Genomic DNA, 18,993 nt, shown 5'->3' on the forward strand with positions numbered 1-18,993 from the left:
TTGCAAATATCGTTTCAACTTTAAACATCGTTTCAAAATCTCTCATTTTGTTCAGGTCAATAGCAGGGTTGCAAATTAGTTTTTAATGGCTTTCTTAATTATGATTACCTTAATGTTAATGATATCTCTATCTCTTGTGTTGTCGTCAAAAAGCCTTAAAAGGGGTTTTGGTACTATGTAGGTAATACAATAGATTGTTTAATGGTTCTATTTATGTAATTGCGTGATACTAGTTTGGTTTCTTCAATAAGAAAAGCAATTTATAAATAGTGTAAGTTTTAGTTCATTCTTTTTATTGTCAAAAATGAACTGATAATTGTGCTATTATAATCGGAGCGATATTTAATACGTTCACATATTTTTTTCGAGGTCACGTTATGTGGTCATTCTTTAATGTCTTGTATTTTAAATTACACGGACATTTTTCACTTGTTATGCATATTAAACAATATTTGTTATAAAATTGAAAGCCCTTTAAGGTTTTGAAATATTTTACTATTTGTATTGACTTCGCATTAACTTTTTTTACTGTGTGTTTCTTTTACAGTTATTATTTTTGAAATTTATAGTTCCTTTGTATTATTTATTTAATTTTTTAAAACGTTTTTTTTTACACTTAATGGGGGGGGTCATAAAATTTTATATACTCTTAAACTACTGTTAATCCTTTCAGTCGTTTAATTTAACTATTTTTGGACAATCATTCCTGAAGCTTCCATTATTAGCACCAATGACTTGTCAGATAAGACGTTTACTCGAATTAAATTCTTATTCAGCTTTTCAATGATATTGCAAACTTTGAAGATCTGTTAGGACAAGTGAAAGAACTCATATTTTATTACTTTATTTCATTTGTTATAAAACGTTGACTTCTCCTTGCTCTTTAGATCCATCATTCAACTGTTTTTTTTTTTAATTGTTTAAAAAGTCAAACTTCAATTAATTTCGTTACTGACGATTGAAGTACCTACCTATCGAGTAAATGGTATTTAACTTTTATTGCTAACTTTGTTTGGCTGTATTTTCTTCAAAGAAGAGTGCACAGCCTATTTCGTTTCCTCGTTAAAATGTAAATTTTATATTTAACTGAAATATTACGGAAAGGCGTCTGACTCACAACTCTCCCAGTAATTCTAAATAAAAGTAAATTATGGGCGTTTTGCGCCTTTATAAGGTTGTTGACTTAAAAACATAACAGAAAGAATAAACGTTAAAGAAGAAGGAGAAATAAACCGGCTAAAATGTTTTTTTTTATTAACACCGAATGTGTTAAATGCCTAGTCATTTATTAGTTAACGTACACTATTACAAAAACAAGCTAAAGTGAACAGGTAGATAAGCACAATATCTATTAGCTTCTGGATTTTCTTCTGATTCTGCTTCTAATGTATTTGCCTAGGTAAAAATTTATTCCATCGAAGATGCAAGTTGAATAAATTATCTTAACATTAGTTAATTAAACTGCAAATGTAATGAGGGATCTTGGGACCTTGCAGAGGAAGATATTTCTGCCTTCTTTTGTTATTATAATAAAGCCGATGACTTTCAACTTCCAGTGGGTTAAATGCGAGACATTTGTAAAGAAGATAGCCGTGGACTTCTCGTTTTTAACCTTCTCTTTTCTTATTATATTTTGTCTGATTACTACTTGTGAATTCTGTGCATTAATCAAGTATGTACTTTACATTATTATGGCATTTATTTTCTACTGCATTTTTTTCTAATTGTTATGAAAACCGTTGAATAAATATAAATATTGTAGATGAAATCCTTTAAATTAGACCACAGGAAGATTGTTTTGCTATAATGAGAACACAGCGTAATGAGTGCAATTCAGTAATAGAGATAATATTTTTTTATATTGCAATTATCTTTTATGTTACCTGTAAATCAATGTGTAGTATTTCTTGACGTTTATTATCAATACAAGGATAAAAAGGTCATATTCAAGGTAATGAATAGCCGTTTTATTATTAAATAGAAAACAACCAAAAGTTGTTTACATTTTATTGTGACATTTTACTAAGTGATTTCCTATTTCTTCTTTAATAAATATTTAACTTGGACAATCCCTTTAACAATCTGTTGCTTCTTTTTCTTCGGTTTCTTGTTTTAAAACTATTGTTACCCTTCTTGATGCATTGTTTGTTTCTGAAGGAGCTACCTTTCCTTCATTGGTTCCTAATTTAGGTGGTACGTATTTTATATCCGAATTAGGTGGTGGTTGTCTCGGTGGATTGTAATTACTTGGCCGACCCACCAGGGTGGTGGCTGTAGCTCGTCTTAAATATGAGGTACTGCGTCTTTTAGGCCAACCGTATCTTTCTTCCAAATTTATCCTTAATTTTCTGTATGTACCCTTCAGATGATTTTGCACCTTAGCATACAATAAATGACATGTAATTGGTCTAATTATTTGTAAAGTATAAGTAAATGTCATATGTATTTGAAAATTAATTTAATTTTTATTCGCCGTCGCCGGAAATCGAACCCGGGACCTTTGGCTTTACATACCAACGCTTTAACCACTAAGCTACGATAGGTGGTAGCAATAAGAATGCGAAACTATTAATATGTCAGTTTTGGGGCGTCTAGCTAAATGGTCACAGGATCGATTCCAGACGAAGGTGAAACAGCACCAACAATTTTTCATCATTAATTGAAGGTGATTTGCAGTGAATAAATGAAATTAAATGAATTTTTCACATAAATGTTATAAGTAAATATGTCTCTTACCTCTTTATTGAAGTAACAGAAAATGCAAGCCACACAAACGCCTTGTAGTGCCTGAAAGCTGTAACTGAAATAGTGAAAAATGTCTCCAAAGGTACAAGACCTTCCTGCAATCCTTGTGTCTACGGTTAGAAGAAAAGGGACTCCAAATAAAGGAACAAGAAATATCATTGCTTTTAGTGTAGACCTGTAAAAAGCAATGTACAACATTTAATGTCAATACCAAGATCAAGGTTAAAATTCTCTACAGAATCAAGACCCTTAAAACATTCAATGAGGGTGTTTCTTTCTCAAGCAATTAAACAAAATTTCCGACAAAAAGAAATACTAAAGCCAAAACTATCTGCAAATGCAAGTTTAAAGTTGAGAATCAGTCAATATTTGAAAGACTTAAGTCAATATTAGATCTTTAAATGCAAGGCTCTGCCAAGATTGAGACCGAAATATAATTTCGGTCTTGTCATTAGTCATAAGTAGAAATGAGACGTAAAATTACTTGGTTTGTGCGCTGGTATTGTTTCTCCGCAGTTTGACTAATAGAACTCTACAAATGTCCAAAAGTAGAAGAAAATTTATGACCAAAACGGCCATACGAAAGCTGTCTCCTATCCAGGAATATCCTCTCGTGTCCGACATCCAACAACTAGTGTCGTACAAAGTTGCTCTGACTATGGCCCAAACAATTGAAGGTAGGAAACTGGAAACTAAATCAATCATTTGCTCAAAAGGGGTTCCACTTTTGTATAGTTAGTTCTAGGCATAGTGGCAACTATTTAGGTGAAGAGGTGATTTACTAGGCCGATTTATTAGGTGGTATATCGACATTTATTTTTTTCACAAAATAAATATAGGTTTTGTTAGAATTATTCAGATTAATTTAGAAATTCGAAAAAGATGGTTAAAGGTGTATATCTAGAGCACGACGGAAAAGAGAAGGTTAAAAGCGTTCGAAATGGGGTGTTATAGGCGAATGATGAGGATACCTTGGATTAGGGTTGCCACCCGTACTTTATTATAAAGTATTCTTCTCTATTTCGACTGTGCGTACGTTATACTTTACAAGATACATAAAGTACGCAAAAATACTTTATTTAAGGCCTTACGTAAACATCGTAATTTTGTAAGCGATTATTCGAAATTCAGAGTACTTTTATATCAATAATATTGCACAGAAAAATGACAAGCCATATTTACGGAACAACCTGATTTCCCAAATCTGTTCAAAGTAGTGTCACTTTTGCTGTCCGTTCCGGCCACTTCAGCATTTACAGAAAGAGTATTCTCTGTTATGAACGCAAAGTGACAGGACAACAGGAATAAAGCTTCATTAAAACTAATTAAAAATGAACTTTTAGTTTACTTAGATCTTTGTTTGCCATGTTTAGAGGCTATTAATGTATTTAAGAGCGACAGCAATTTGTTACTGGCTGCTAGGTGTAACAAAAAATATGTTTTTAAAAATAAAAAATAAAATACTTTAGTCAAGAAATACTTTATGTAAAGCCTGAAAAGGTGGCAACCCTACCGTGGATAGAGAAGGTTAGAAATGAAGAGATATTAGAAAGAATAGGAGAACAGAGGACTCTATGGAAGTCAATAAGAAATAGGCGAGATAGGTTGGTAGGACACCCCCTCAGGCATGAAGGTCTAGTCAGAGACATATTAGAGGCAGAAACAGGAGTTAAGAGGAGTAGAGGTAGATCTAGATTAGATTACTGTTCGCGATGTTCTAGTTTTAGGGAATTACGAAGATTAACTTAGGTTGAAATGTTGATCTTGTTCGACATATTCCCTGGCACATATTTTGAGAAATATTCGAGAGCATACTGCACATTGTTTTGCACCTCTTCACCTATTTTTGAAGGTAGGTGCCGCCACTGGTTCTAGCAACATACCTATAGTGACAAGGTACAATACACGGGGGTTTGGATCGTCGCTGAATACCCTTACTATCAATTTGTGTAAATAAAAACCATCTATCACCATACAAGCGTAAATGGAATTGACTGCTGCATTCTCGAAAAATGCCAAAATTTTACACCACACCTAAACAAAAGAAAAACCAACAACACGAACAGAAATTTTGCTTACATTATATTATATAGTGTCTACTGCAAAAACCGGTTTAATACTGGTTCTTCTTCTTACCCCATTGTTGGCCATAGTTCTTGACCCGTTTGAATCCAAAGCGTCCAAAATGACCAAAACTTTGCTCATTATTGTTAAAATATTCCTCAATATGCAAGCGATAAGCAGATTCCTGTGCAGATTAACTCGGAGAATTCTTAGTTTTTCGTAACTCAAAAAGATTATAACTGCTGGGAACGATAGGAAAATCGATATGTACAGTACAGTAACGTGGAAACTATTCCTTCTACGAAACAGTGGAGCAGACGAACAGCCCCCATAGTCCGTATTAGAGTTCCAAGTTCCATTGGAGAAACATTGTTTTTGACTGTAAACTAAAATCATCTTCAGTTTCATAATAAATAGATCAGAAAAAAACTTTTGGGTGTTTCATTCCCACCGGCCACTAATGGTAGTGGGCACGTAGTCCCTCTGGACTACGCCGAAAGATGAGCGGAAGGCCCTCTTCAGCCTACTTTCAGGAATTGTGGGAATGGGTAGATGGTGGTTAGGGTGGGAAAGACGAAACAGATGAAATGAAGACAGAAGAGAATGAAAGATTATCTGTGGAATATTACTGCCCCAGTATTTGCCTAAGTGATCCGAGCAAACCATAGAAAAACTTGGACCAAGGCAGACGGACCCGGAATCGAACCGGCGTCCTCCCAATTGCTAAGCAATGGTCTAAACCTCTAGGTCTTGCTGCTCAGTGAATAGGTCAAAAAATTATATGTAGGGGAAACCGAGATAAACTGAACCATAAGTTCAAACTGACAGAAGAATTTTTTTATGTAATTACTTCATTATTTTCTAAATAATTTTGGGAACTAGGAAAATCCAACTAGGAAAATCCAAAAATTATCGATTTCTTTTTCATCACTGTAATTTAAGGCTTTACTAATTTTATTTTCATATTAGCCCCGAAGTTAATTTTAAACCGGTCTCCCCCAAATTTAGACTTACGTGTGCATGGAAATGAAGCAGCAGAGACACTGTAAAGGGGACATTCCTTCATAGCCGTTGTTCCCGCTTTTGCCCGTGGGTAACAGGACCAAGCATCCCAAATTACTGGACAGGGATATTCTTCGCCTTTTAACCAAAATAATTACTCTACTACTATTTGCCACTATATTTTCGTATGACTTACTGGGATATATATTTTCGGCATCCATTGATTCAGAGCAACATGTATCGGCTGCCTTGGCACAGTCATACCATTTTTGGTAAAATCTCTCCGATAAAAATGAATTTGCCACCAACGCATTGGTTTCTTCATTGGTATAATCAAATAATAAGCCATACGTTTGATTTACCTGATTTATAACAATGAACAGTGGAGTTAGTGCCCAAAAATTAAATTTTTGTGGGAAATATTTTATTGGTATTAGTGATGAGTAAAGTACGACTAATACCAAGACTGTTCTAGCCTTGATATTGACCTTGGTCTTGCTTATTCGATCTTAATCTTATCCTTGCTCAAATACTTCTAGTCTAGATCTTGGTCTTGAGTGTTAAGCCTTCCTCCAACGCATGAATTGGTCTTGGTTTCTGGTTTTAGTCTTGGTCTTCTTCGTTCAGTCTTGGTTCTAGTCTTAGTATTCTTCGTTCAGTCTTAGTTTTAGTGTTGGTCTAGGTCTTACTAGTATAAAGACACCCTTAGTCTTGCCGAAATGCAAGACCAAGGTCAATTTCACTAATCACTAATTAGTCTTTGTCACTTCGTTCAGTCTTGGTTCTAGTTTTAGTCTTCTTCGTTCAGTCTTAGTTTTAGTGTTGGTCTAGGTCTTACTAGTATAAAGACACCCTTAGTCTTGCCGAAATGCAAGACCAAGATCAATTTCACTCATCACTAATTAGTCTTTATCACATTAACAGAAATTTTGTGCAAACTTACCACAATAGCCAGAAGGCTATAGCTTCTGTTGTTGAAAGGATAAGCTACGGTTGTCAAGTTTAATTTTTGCTTAAACATAGAATTATCTCTGTAATAGTAACACATTCCGGATGTCAGCCAAATCCATAATTCTTGCGGGTAGGGATTCAGATTACGAAACCTGCAGTATTTACTACTGATGGTCTTTTTCTGCAAAGGAAACTAATTTGATAATATTAGGTGTTATATCAACAATTTCTGTTTCTTTTTAATTTGAATAATCCCAGTAGTTATTAGTAGTACATTAGAATCTTTATCTACAAGTCCTTAATTCCAACGGATTTTGTGCTACTTATTCGTTTGATTAATCAGTCTAATAATGTGTATTGAGTAATTTAAGCTATTATATTATAAAAGAGTATTAACGAAAAGGAAGAAAAAACGGCTATCTTACGTGATATCTCGATTGGTATGAATTGACGTTATAATCACTGTTTATAGCAGATTGATGTTCGTTTTCCACGGGAAATTCTTCACCGAATTCACTTTCCAAGAGCGCATCTTGCACGCGACATCCAAACGATGGAGTTGTAAGTAGAATTGATACCAACACGACGAAGAGAACTCCGTGCACAGATATGAACTTCATTTCATTTATTAAACAAATAGTAAACAAAGCGACTTCAATTATCTATCATTATTGCATTATTTTACGTATCGTGTATTACACTACATCGTTGACTGTATGTGAGATTATAATTATATTTTAAGATATGACGGCTATGATTTATTATTTACAACTACCGACGATTTTCTCTAAAAATGAAAATTCAATTCGATAAAACTTTGCAGCTTATCTTCTTTTAATACGTACAAATATTATCAGCTACAGAATTCGACTGATAAATGCACAGCCTATTTCGTTTCCTCGTTAAAATGTAAATTTTATATTTAACTGAAATATTACGGAAAGGCGTCTGACTCACAACTCTCCCAGTAATTCTAAATAAAAGTAAATTATGGGCGTTTTGCGCCTTTATAAGGTTGTTGACTTAAAAACATAACAGAAAGAATAAACGTTAAAGAAGAAGGAGAAATAAACCGGCTAAAATGTTTTTTTTTATTAACACCGAATGTGTTAAATGCCTAGTCATTTATTAGTTAACGTACACTATTACAAAAACAAGCTAAAGTGAACAGGTAGATAAGCACAATATCTATTAGCTTCTGGATTTTCTTCTGATTCTGCTTCTAATGTATTTGCCTAGGTAAAAATTTATTCCATCGAAGATGCAAGTTGAATAAATTATCTTAACATTAGTTAATTAAACTGCAAATGTAATGAGGGATCTTGGGACCTTGCAGAGGAAGATATTTCTGCCTTCTTTTGTTATTATAATAAAGCCGATGACTTTCAACTTCCANATTGCATTATTTTACGTATCGTGTATTACACTACATCGTTGACTGTATGTGAGATTATAATTATATTTTAAGATATGACGGCTATGATTTATTATTTACAACTACCGACGATTTTCTCTAAAAATGAAAATTCAATTCGATAAAACTTTGCAGCTTATCTTCTTTTAATACGTACAAATATTATCAGCTACAGAATTCGACTGATAAAAGAAATAGATTAAATGCCTACAGTTAATATGAACCGCGGTAAAATCTGTTATTAAATATAAGTGTCACTGTCTATAAAAGTATTAATTTAATGATAATTCTATTGGCTATTTAAACTAAGAGCTGTGCAAATACACGCGTAATACTTAGAGAATATTTTCGTATTTTGTTGTGATTCATCAGAAAATTTAATGGAATAATAATAAACGTCTGGTATAAAACGCATTTATTCATAAACTTATTAAATGTAACAACGAAAGTTTGATATTTCATTTTGAAGACCAAAAACTAGGAGATAGTAGTCGATTATTGGATATGTGACAATGGAAAACAAATAAATCACCTTTCTACTCACAAACGGTTCTTAAAAAATATAAAAGGCTAGAAATGGGAAGGTATTCGAAATGGTAGGACAAGAAAGGGTACTGGGAAGTTAATACAAGGTGCATGAGAGATAAGATGTCAGAATACTCTCCAAGACACAAGGAGCATTTAGAGACATACTGGAAGCAGAAATAAGGATAGACAGAGGTGGAAGAAAACCTAGATCATATTACTGTTCGTAATAAATGGATGTTAACACTGCAAGGAGTATTCAACCAAGTCTCTGGACTAACTGTATCACGTTTATTGAAAATTATGAGCTAACTGGAGCCAGTTTCCTATGCTGTTTACACGTCTCGCAGCACAATTTCCGAAATCCCCCCACCTGACAGTAATGCTGGAGTATTTTGATGGAACAATATTTCGATAAATCGCCGGTGCATTTCTTCTTTTTCCGGCATAATTTCTCTTCACTTTTTGTGGTCGCTCCTGTACAAACCCTGTTCTGAATGGGAGGAGTGGGACCGCAGGTGTAAAAGGTTTCGTCCTCCGTGAAAGGCGTGCATCTAGCTTGTCTCGTGGAAAGACCGGTCCCACACGAAACCGAACACTTAAACAGACATTCAAAATCAGTTAAAAGTATATATGTTTCAGTAACTACAGGGTTGTACTTTTCGCTTTTTTATTGCAGATGCTGTAGCAAGTATAATATATATACAAAAAATGACTTTGAACATGAAACATCTTTGAAAACGAAATTGAGAGACAGTCGTTTATATTATGGGGGTTAAACAGAAGGTATATCACCAGCTACGACCTACATTCGTATATAGAGATAAACGCGTTATCAATTGAGTACCGGTATTATTGGTTTAATAAAGGTATAATCTCTTAATTAAAAATATAACGTATTATGACCTTATTTGATGATTACCTGAGACCATTCTCCAAACTCCCAATACGATGGGCATGGTATTCTGTGGCAGGGCCGAGTGGTTTGTGGATTTTGACCAGCACATTTGTTCGGACTTACCATGTAACGCCAGGGGCTGTCGCGGATCGTTTCGTTTTTTAATTCTAAGGCTGCATACCAAATAGATCTATGGACACAATAGACCTCTCTGTACTGGACACCGTTGGAACCACACGTGGCACTACATGGTTCCCATCGCCCTGACAACCATTGAAAATTGCAACTGTAAAATGGGTAACAGTGCAGCAAAATTAAATCGCTTTTTGCTGCTGGTGTTTTTACCTAAAAGTGTTGCATTTCTCGGTTGGCGTTGCAGGTCTAAATGCCAAGGAGCAATGCCTTTTCGGAACAATCCTTTCGTGTAAACGGTCCCAACATGCGACTGTCCTTTGTCTTTTTCCGCCGCCGCAGCTAGCTGTACAAGCACCCCAGCCACCTTGCAACCATCCGTATCTCCCGTCGTCTTTCAGTAAAGTTTTGTTGAGGAAGAAACTCGAACTGTATGAAACGTTCACGCCGATTTCTATATCAGTTTTGGGTATGTGAAGCTAAAATGAAGGTTAGATATTACAGGCATCATTTAAATTGTACAAGTGGTTATACCAAAACTACTATTTCTGCCAAAATGGGGCCTCTAGCTTGCAAATTATGTACAGGTCCCCGTCGTGTGTACATAAATCTGGTCCCTTCGATAATTTCATTGAACAAATTCGTGTTGGGAATTGGCAGGAGGTATTTACGTCTTAGCCTATCTTTCAATATGAAGGCTACTGATAGATTTAGAGAAGCATGGGCGGTTAGATTAGCTTGGATCTTTATTTCTCTAGACATCTTCGGAATTACTGCAAGTCTACTCAATTCTGAAATTGCATAAGTGCACTGGTATTAACAATTTTTATGTATGTGAGTTCAAACCTCTTTTGATTTTCTTCTGGTGAAATTTTCTGATTTCCTTGCAGTCGCTATTGTCGCCACCGCAAATCCCGCAAGCATCCTCTTTTACCCCGGAAAATAGCTTACCGTCACACCCCACTGGTTGACACAAACCCTTAAAATATATTCGTAAGTAGATGCAGTTTCAACAATAGATTATCCATTGAACTGAGATTATATTTGTCTATAGAAATCGGTAAAACAAAAGAGTCGGTTTCTTTGCTACACCCAACTGTACATAGTTGTCTAATTAAATATATGTTTTATATGTAAAGGTGGTGAAAAGCAAATTAAAAAATGACCGTGTTTTTTAATAGCATAATATTTTTGAAAGTTCGTTTAATATTTGTTTGAAATATATTGCGTGTATCTGAACCTGAATACATATATCGCTTCCGTTGTCATAACTGCATGGGGTGCCATCCAATAAATTTTCCCCTGTCACGAACAGTTCTCTGGTCTCCTTGCCGAGGCAAATTAACTGACACTTAAGTCTCTCTGAAACATTATTACAGAGTGCCAATCAGTTAGAATTTAATTAAATACGTGATGTATCCACCAAATTATTTTCTGGATAATAAATCCTTTAATAATAACCTTATTTCTCTTTCTCTTCTTTTTTTAATTATTAAAAAAAACGATTAAAAAAATAAAATGGAAGCGGTACTGACAGATCAGTACTGTATGAAAATAAATAAAAGTAAAACTAAAATACTGGTATGCAAGGGAAGTAAAAGTAGGGAAAGCGCGAATATAAAGATAGGAGACGAAAAATTGGTAGAAGTGACCGATTTTAGATATCTAGGAAGTCAGAAAGTCAGGACGAAAGGAGTACTAGGGATATAAAGCAGAGGATAGCGCAGGGTCGTGTCGCCTTTAATAGAAAGAAGTCACTTCTATGCTCGCGAACCGTTAATTTAGAAATTCGAAAAAGGTTGTTAAAGGTGTATGTTTGGAGCACGGCGTTGTACGGGTGCGAAACATGGACGGTGGGCACTGCGGAAAAGAAAAGGTTAGAAGCGTTCGAAATGTGGTGTTATAGGCGGATGATGAGGATATCGTGGGTAGAAAAGGTTAGAAATGAAGAGGTATTGGAAAGAATAGGAGAACAGAGGACTCTATGGAAGACAATAAAAAATAGGCGAGATAGGTTGGTAGGACACCTTCTCAGGGATGAAGGTCTAGTCAGAGACATATTAGAGGCAGAAACAGGAGTTAGGAGGGGTAGAGGTAGACCTAGATCAGATTACTGTTCGCAAATAGATTTAGGGAAATGCGAAGTTTAGCTCAGGATAGGAAAGAGTGGAGGTACGTGTCCAACCAGTTTTAGGACTGACGACCTTATGATGAAAAAACGAACATTTTCTTACAATTTACTATTACATTCTGTCTTTTAAGTCGCGAGTTTTATTTGTTGCTATTCTCTGTTATAAAACCAACCGTGATTAAAGTTTTATGTCTGTAGCAACCCTATTTTTACGGTTTATCGAAAATAATTATCGTACCATCATCGCTTTCGTAAGGCAACCAGGTGACATTGGCCCTTTGATCCCTTAATTTTAATATTTGCGGAAGTCTGTTGCACTGCTGGGCCCTAATGTCTGTCATAGGTCCTGGGCATTTCTCCAAATTGCACACCCTCCATTCTTCGGACAATCCGAAGCACTCGCTACCTCCATAAGATGGTCTGTCCCAAATGTATATCTCACTATTAATTATTATTTGTAAAGCACCGTACTTACAATGGGTTGTCGCATTTTCGGGTTCTAAACTGGACCCCCGTGCCACAACTTCTGGAACATGCACCCCATTCAGACCAATCACTCCAACCACCGTCTTGGGGGTTGTGAATTACTGGATCCATTCCAAATTTGCTTACGTCCACATCTTGACAATATCCATCAATACACCACTACAAATATATTAAATATTTTGAAGGTTTTGTAGGTTTCAGTTTTAGTACAAAATCGTTCACCAAATGTCCCAGTTACCTTGTTGAAGCCACACTCTGTTCCTTCCAAAGGGGGGCCCTTTTTAGTCTTACAAACCAATGGGGTTTTTTCGTGGCTGCACCACAAATGGGAACATGGTTCTGAAACGTCGAACGCCCTGCATAATTCGTACCTGCAATAATATTTCTTTAGCAATAGGTTTCTACCCTTAATCCCCTTTTTATGGATTTACCCGTCCCCAAATTCTGTTCTACACTGTTCATCCATACTAAACGTTGTATAGACAGTACCATTAAGTGGAATTTCTCCCTGATTCGGGGGAGAATTTCTTAAGCAAAACCATTTACTACAACAGCAAATTAGAAATTCACAAATAGTGTAAAGTTTTTTGATGTCAGTGACCAGTTACTTGAGTTTCGATTTAAATTCGTCCTTGGAACATTGCGACCAACTAAATTTGTGAAACGTTGCGGCGACCATTGGGGCCATGACACTTCCATCGATTGCTTCATCCCCGCAATTGTTGTTCCATTTTTTATCTCCATCGTGGGTTAAACCTAACCTATACAATTTAGTAAAAACCAAACTGTTATATTCCTTACAAGAGGGCTATATATTATCTAGTTATTACGACGAGGGTGAAATAATCCCTTAGTAAATGTATTGCTTACAAGTGCCCCATTTCGTGTGCAATTATGAACGCGCTAGATAGTCCTTCGTCCTTGTTGAGGGCGCAGCTCCTTTTGGGATCGCAGGCACCACCGATAGGAGCGTATCCTGATGGACCACCGATGTCGACCCTCGTCAACCAGACTGCTACGTCGTGTTGTGGTTCACCAGGGGCCAAACTCAAATGTAATCTGCGATTCCACGCGTTCACGTTCTCCAACGACCTCTTGGAATTTCCTGGGCGAAGCACATTCTCCTTTTTGTGTTCATAAAAGAACAGCCGGGTGATTATAAGTTGCATGTTAGCTTCAAGCGAAGGATCTTGGTAGATTGCGCTTACCTGTCCCAAAATTATAGATGCAGTATCACGTTGAATGTAATTTGATAATGAATGAGTGGAGATAGAATCCTTAAAGACTAAAGTTTACCAATAATTCGTATATTTTTCGTAGGAAAATTGGAAATTAATTGGTCCTAACTCGATTAATTTGTGATTTAATTTAATTTACTCACTATGTTCATCAAGGAAAGAACATAATGTTCAACCCTATCTTTACCGTGGAACGATATGACGGTATTGTCAATAGCCACTGCAATTTCCAGCCAACGTTGCGGAGACCCTGAAGATGGACGTGAACGGTGCTCTTGAATAAAACGGTAGTATAATATATAATTTTCAACCCTTATTTTTCATTATCTTACTGTTGAGTTTAATATCCCATGCGGAATCCACAAAATATCCAATATCATCATCGTGCCCGTCTTGCATAGTCCATAACGAATTATCTTCAACGGCGATTGTAAAGATTTTCTGTGTACGCCCCTGGTTTCTGTACATTTCGGCATCATCGTCTAAATCTTTGGTTCTTTTGTGGAGTTCTTCCAGGCCGAAACTTTCTAAACCACCAGTTATATCGAAAGTGTCGCCTGTTAGATTAAAGAATTCCCAGGAAGAGCTAGGGGTTGCACTTTCTCTTTTAGTTCTGTTTAGTCTGTAACTGAACGTCTTGTTTTTTTTTTTTATTTTGAAACAAAAACAAATATAGGATTGTTCGGAAAGTCATTTCGTTTTTTCCCGACAGAGGATTTAATTGTATTCTTTTGCACCCAACTTCACATTTCAGCCGTATAATTTTTATGTGCTTTGAGAGCTCATATAGCAAGGCTTGTGTGTGAAAAATTCCAATTAATTCTACGCAGTAGTTTTTGGTTGGTGCCCTTTTAAATATGGAGAGCGATAAGCAGCATTTTCGACATATCTTACTGTTTTACTACAGAAAGGGTAAAAATGCTGTTCAAGCCAGAAAGAAATTGACTGATGTGTATGGAGAAGGTGTGTTGACAGTACGCCAGTGCCAGAACTGGTTCGCTAAATTTCGATCCGGCAATTTTGATGTCGATGATGCACCACGTACGGGAAGGCCGGTTGAAGCTGATAAAGACGCAATAAAGGCATTAGTTGATGTGAACCGGCGAATAACAACACGTGAGATCGGATTGAGGTTAAATTTATCAAATTCAACAGTTTATGACCACTTGAAAGGCCTGGGATTATCCTCGAAGCTCGATGTATGGGTTCCCCATGTTCTCACAGAGAGAAATCTGTGTCGCCGCATTGACGTCTGCGATTCGCTTCTCAAACGTCACGAAAATGATCCGTTTTTGAAGCGCATCATCACTGGGGACGAAAAATGGGTTGTATACAACAACGTCAAACGCAAGAGGTCATGGAGCAAAAAAAATGAACCGGCTCAAACCATTTCCAAAGCCGATATTCACCAAAAAAGGGTGATGCTGTCTGTTTGGTGGGATTTTAAAGGAATCGTTTTTTTTTTAGCTTTTACCGGATAACACAACGATTAATTCCGAAGTCTACTGTCATCAGCTGGACAAACTGAATGATGCACTTCAACAGAAAAGGTCAGAACTAATCAACAGGAAATGTGTAGTGTTTCACCAAGACAACGCGAGACCTCACACAAGTTTGGTCACTCGCCACAAGCTTTTACAGCTTGAATGGGATACAATGCTACACCCACCATATTCTCTAGACCTGGCACCATCGGATTATTATTTGTTCCGGTCACTCCAAAATTTTTTAGACGGTAAAACCTTCACCTCAAATGAGGAGGTCGAAAACCTCCTCGATCAGTTTTTTGCCAGCAAAGACCAAAACTTTTATGAGTGTGGAATTATGCTACTACCAGAAAGATGGCAAATGGTGTTGGACCAGAACGGTCAATATATAATTTAATAAAGTATTTGTTTATTATACGAAAACTGTTTTTCATTTCCACAAAAAAAAGACGAAATGACTTTCCGAACAACCCGATATTTATGTGCTAGTTGTGATACTTGCCTTTTGGGAACGGTAATTCTACGCAAAATGTGTAACTGGTCGGACCCTTCAAAAGGTTCTACAGAAAAGCTTTCGTTACCGCTGTGAATAAGGCCCATAATTTTTGAACCGCATAAGGTAATAAAAGCGGAAATGTTTTGGGAATACTTTGTTGAGTCCCCTTTAGTGGGATAGCATTTCTCCAACGGTTTCTCTTTCGTAAAATTCCCATAAATCCACGTACCTTTCCGAGGGATTATTAAATCATCATTATGTCTTAGTTCAAGTTTCATTTTCCCTAAATTCACAGTCACCTCATGAACTACTTCTTCATATGAAGTCAACGGGTTTAAGTCACGTTTCATACGTCGTTTGTGATGGAAAATTTTGGGGACAACAATCTCTACATCTTCGCCTCGTTTATCTTTTATGTTGGAACCTAATGGTTATTAATGAATTAGTGCTTAAAACATTGGTCTGGCCTTTTACTATTAATTAATATTTAAAGCGTATAAAACACGCATGGGTTATGAGTATACAAGAGGATAATTTACATTTTTACTGCATCGTGTATACTTAGTTTAAAATTCCGCATTGTTAATTTGTTTACAGCTGAACCATCGAAAGATGGCCCCTCACTTCTTTACTTGCGCAAAATGCACAAGGGTTGGTCAGTGGGAACACACTGTTTCTCCAGTTTTATGTGTTTTTATTCTGTTATATGTCCGCTATATGCCCGGGGCAGTTGGTGTGCGTCGAGTTCTTAGCTCGAAGAAGAGCTGAACTTGAATGATTCACTTTAATACAGAATAGTGATCGTCCTATGCGCATCTGTGGGCATTACAATCCGAGGGGCCACGTCTTGTTGGTCTAGTTGTACTTTTCTTTCAAAAACATCGATCTTGTCATTTGCATTGCTCTTTTACGAGATTTTCTTCAAGTTTCCGACGGTCTTTCAAAAAATAATTAAGTATCCACGTGCCTTCTATACATATATGTATGTATAAAATTTGAGCATCTTTCTTATATGTAGGTGTATGTAATTTGCTTTCATCAATATTTATTAAAATTATAAAAGAAACTGCCTTACTTGTTGGATTCTAATCGACTCATACTTTACCAGAGATGTGATTTATTTGAAATACTTGCATTTAAAATGCAAATACAAAATAAAAAATTCGTACTTTTATCTTGCATTTAAATACTCTTTTGAGAAAAACATTTCGCATTTTATTTAAAATACTTTTTCAAACGTATTATAAAAGAAACTGCCTTACTTGTTGGATTCTAATCGACTCATACTTTACCAGAGATGTGATTTATTTGAAATACTTGCATTTAAAAACAAAATAAAAAATCGTATTTTATCTTGCATTTAAATACTTTTTTGAGAAAAACATTTCGCATTTTATTTAAAATACTTTTTCAAACGTATTTTCCATTTGGAAAATGCAAAATAAATTTTTGCCGTCAAATGTCAGTCATGGTTCTTGGAATTTTGAAGTTCCAAATTGATATCAGCATCTGCCAAATCATCACTTATCTTACCTTTAGCAAGGAACTACGAAATTCTATGAATTACGACAAAACACCCCTCAAAACAATATCAGATTGATATACTACAAGATATTGTGGTATGCTTATAAATGCATATAATCCAAAATTCTTAGAAAACGATTCGAAAAACTTCACTTATTAGATGAACCCAAAGCTAAAGAAACTCGGAATCCATTTCTTACTCTTATTACAATGTGTAAAAGATCGGAAACAAAATGGGGTTGTAAATATTTTGATATAAAACGATTGATGTTGATTTTACATCAATAAAATTGTTTGCAACCCTATTTTGGCTCTGATCTTTCACGGTAGACAAACTATTTTGGCATCAGTGTCTTTTCTTCAATTAAAACGGGTGACAAAGGTAAATAAGGAAGCATATAGAAGAATTATTTGTTAGTGAACTGAAGAAATAATAACATAAATATAGAAAAACTATACTTCAATCACTTCAAACAGAAAAATATGAATCATACTCAATTTTCGTTGCTGGTGATATAGTGCAAACACCACTATTAGTTTAGAAAAACTCAAAGTACGCATTTTGTATTGAGCATTTAAAATACAAAAAGGAAATCTATGTTGTATTTTACATTCGAATTGACAAAACAAAAAGGTATTTGCATTTTGTATTTAAAAAACCATTTTGCACATCTCTGTACTTTACTAAAAGTCTTACCAAACATAAAACCTAACACTTGAATGAATATTCACCGTAATATCGTTTCGATATGTATTCAAGATCATCCTCAGGACTTGCGAATGGGATGAAATCACCATCACCAAGGGTCACATCTTCGGAAAGAGTTTTTTCGACGTTGCATAACACGAAAACGACATAAAAAATGATCGATCGAAATCGAAGAAGAGCAGACAATGACTTGTGCATTGTCAAGCCTGTCGGTAATGACTAATAAAATATTGTTGGCGGACGTCAGCTAATGTATTGGTAGCAGCAAATTAACACATGGCCTGCACTTGACTTAATTACTCATTAAGTCGCTGTTAAGATGGAAAACAACAGCTACACTGTGTTTAGTTAATGTGGTGGAATTGAGGGAACGACCCAAATGCACTGGCGGCTTCAGTTTGCGATTGCCAATAAATCCACACATATTAGCTGTAAGGTTTTCTTTTTTATCTTCTACTTTCTTAGTTGTGTCTCATTAACGAATTTCTTAAAGTAAATCGTTCACTATAATCCAGAACTAGAATAAACTGCTGCAAGGATCCTTAGTTTCAATCTTGTTATACTTCATTTACTTTCTCTAGCGATGTGCCCCTTCCAATGTCTTGGATGGGCGCTGGCAAAATCGTAGGTAGGGAGAAAAAAGCTCATTATACTCTCGACTCTTGTTCATTAAACATACTTTTTCATACAGTACCTGCCAAAAGTTTTGTTCAATCATGAATAGTAGTGCGAGTCGAAAACAAGCGTTAAAGCCTTTAATATGTCTTCAAATATAAATAAACATCTCGTTGATATTTTCAGTAGTAAATGGTACCAATAACAGCACATTTGAGCAATGCAATTGTAGTGGATAAAATGGTCAATTTTTCCGTGCAGTACTGTACGGATTATACGCTCCTCACCGGTTAAGAGTTTGGCCGAGAGTTGTCTCCTTCCTTTTCTGGCCTAGTGCTTTTCTTTTCTACTTTGCGCCGGTCAAATTGAAGATCACATCGCTACAGAAAGTAAACGAAATATAATGTGATGCATGATTGTTGAAGGATTTCTGTCATGGTACAGTGCAGTTCTCTACGATGGAATTGTTTTAGCACAATCAAGATGCAAAAGATGATCGTAGAATATCTGCATATGGTACTATAATGGAAACAATTGTATTTAAACATTCAAGCACGTTTCTGAATATACAAAATA

General features: G+C 35.7%; 3 protein-coding genes across 7 annotated transcripts in view; 1 reads left to right on the forward strand and 2 right to left on the reverse strand.

Moving 5' to 3' along the window:
- Nucleotides 1-18,993, forward strand: part of LOC108732313 — an 86,240-nt gene that overhangs the window by 39,564 nt on the left and 27,683 nt on the right. The gene's annotated exons all lie outside the window — the stretch shown is intronic.
- LOC108732312 (calcitonin receptor-like) lies at nucleotides 1,946-7,537 on the reverse strand. 2 transcript variants are annotated; one of them, XM_018463033.2, is made up of 9 exons: nucleotides 7,188-7,537; nucleotides 6,755-6,943; nucleotides 6,008-6,173; nucleotides 5,824-5,949; nucleotides 4,882-5,195; nucleotides 4,629-4,779; nucleotides 3,230-3,437; nucleotides 2,737-2,920; nucleotides 1,946-2,377 (listed from the first exon to the last, which is right to left on the reverse strand). In XM_018463033.2, exons 1-9 carry the CDS (start codon nucleotides 7,380-7,382, stop codon nucleotides 2,075-2,077), a joined length of 1,836 nt encoding a protein of 611 aa, XP_018318535.1. In that variant the 5' UTR covers nucleotides 7,383-7,537; the 3' UTR covers nucleotides 1,946-2,074. The 2 variants fall into 2 exon arrangements, with proteins under 2 accessions (XP_018318535.1, XP_018318534.1); XM_018463032.2 differs by having other exon boundaries at nucleotides 6,755-6,955; nucleotides 7,188-7,536.
- LOC108732311 (A disintegrin and metalloproteinase with thrombospondin motifs 3) lies at nucleotides 8,575-18,032 on the reverse strand. 3 transcript variants are annotated; one of them, XM_018463031.1, is made up of 16 exons: nucleotides 17,826-18,032; nucleotides 15,576-15,993; nucleotides 13,919-14,199; nucleotides 13,730-13,860; nucleotides 13,219-13,556; nucleotides 12,957-13,109; nucleotides 12,780-12,893; nucleotides 12,587-12,719; nucleotides 12,338-12,507; nucleotides 12,101-12,282; nucleotides 10,972-11,093; nucleotides 10,578-10,710; nucleotides 10,266-10,522; nucleotides 9,945-10,210; nucleotides 9,624-9,885; nucleotides 8,575-9,299 (listed from the first exon to the last, which is right to left on the reverse strand). In XM_018463031.1, exons 1-16 carry the CDS (start codon nucleotides 17,998-18,000, stop codon nucleotides 9,003-9,005), a joined length of 3,432 nt encoding a protein of 1,143 aa, XP_018318533.1. In that variant the 5' UTR covers nucleotides 18,001-18,032; the 3' UTR covers nucleotides 8,575-9,002. The 3 variants fall into 3 exon arrangements, with proteins under 3 accessions (XP_018318533.1, XP_018318530.1, XP_018318532.1); XM_018463028.1 differs by having other exon boundaries at nucleotides 13,919-14,214; XM_018463030.1 differs by having other exon boundaries at nucleotides 13,919-14,208; nucleotides 17,826-18,031.

The sequence above is a fragment of the Agrilus planipennis genome, unplaced genomic scaffold (genome assembly GCF_000699045.2).
Source record: "Agrilus planipennis isolate EAB-ADULT unplaced genomic scaffold, Apla_2.0 scaffold30, whole genome shotgun sequence".
NCBI classification, from domain to species: domain Eukaryota; kingdom Metazoa; phylum Arthropoda; class Insecta; order Coleoptera; family Buprestidae; genus Agrilus; species Agrilus planipennis.

What these genes read in the sequence shown, in the direction of transcription:
- LOC108732312 (XM_018463032.2), bottom strand. Translation starts at nt 7,382, where the DNA reads ATGAAGTTCATATCTGTGCACGGAGTTCTCTTCGTCGTGTTGGTATCA. An exon ending in CATACCAATCGAGATATCAC is followed by an intron (nt 6,956 to 7,187) that starts GTAAGATAGCCG and finishes TTATCAAATTAG; the next exon opens with TTTCCTTTGCAGAAAAAGAC. An exon ending in GAACTATGGCCAACAATGGG is followed by an intron (nt 4,780 to 4,881) that starts GTAAGAAGAAGA and finishes TCTTTTGTTTAG; the next exon opens with GTGTGGTGTAAAATTTTGGC.
- LOC108732311 (XM_018463028.1), bottom strand. Translation starts at nt 18,000, where the DNA reads ATGCACAAGTCATTGTCTGCTCTTCTTCGATTTCGATCGATCATTTTT. An exon ending in GAATTTAAATCGAAACTCAA is followed by an intron (nt 12,894 to 12,956) that starts GTAACTGGTCAC and finishes TTGCTGTTGTAG; the next exon opens with TAAATGGTTTTGCTTAAGAA. An exon ending in CCAGAAGAAAATCAAAAGAG is followed by an intron (nt 10,523 to 10,577) that starts GTTTGAACTCAC and finishes ATGCAATTTCAG; the next exon opens with AATTGAGTAGACTTGCAGTA.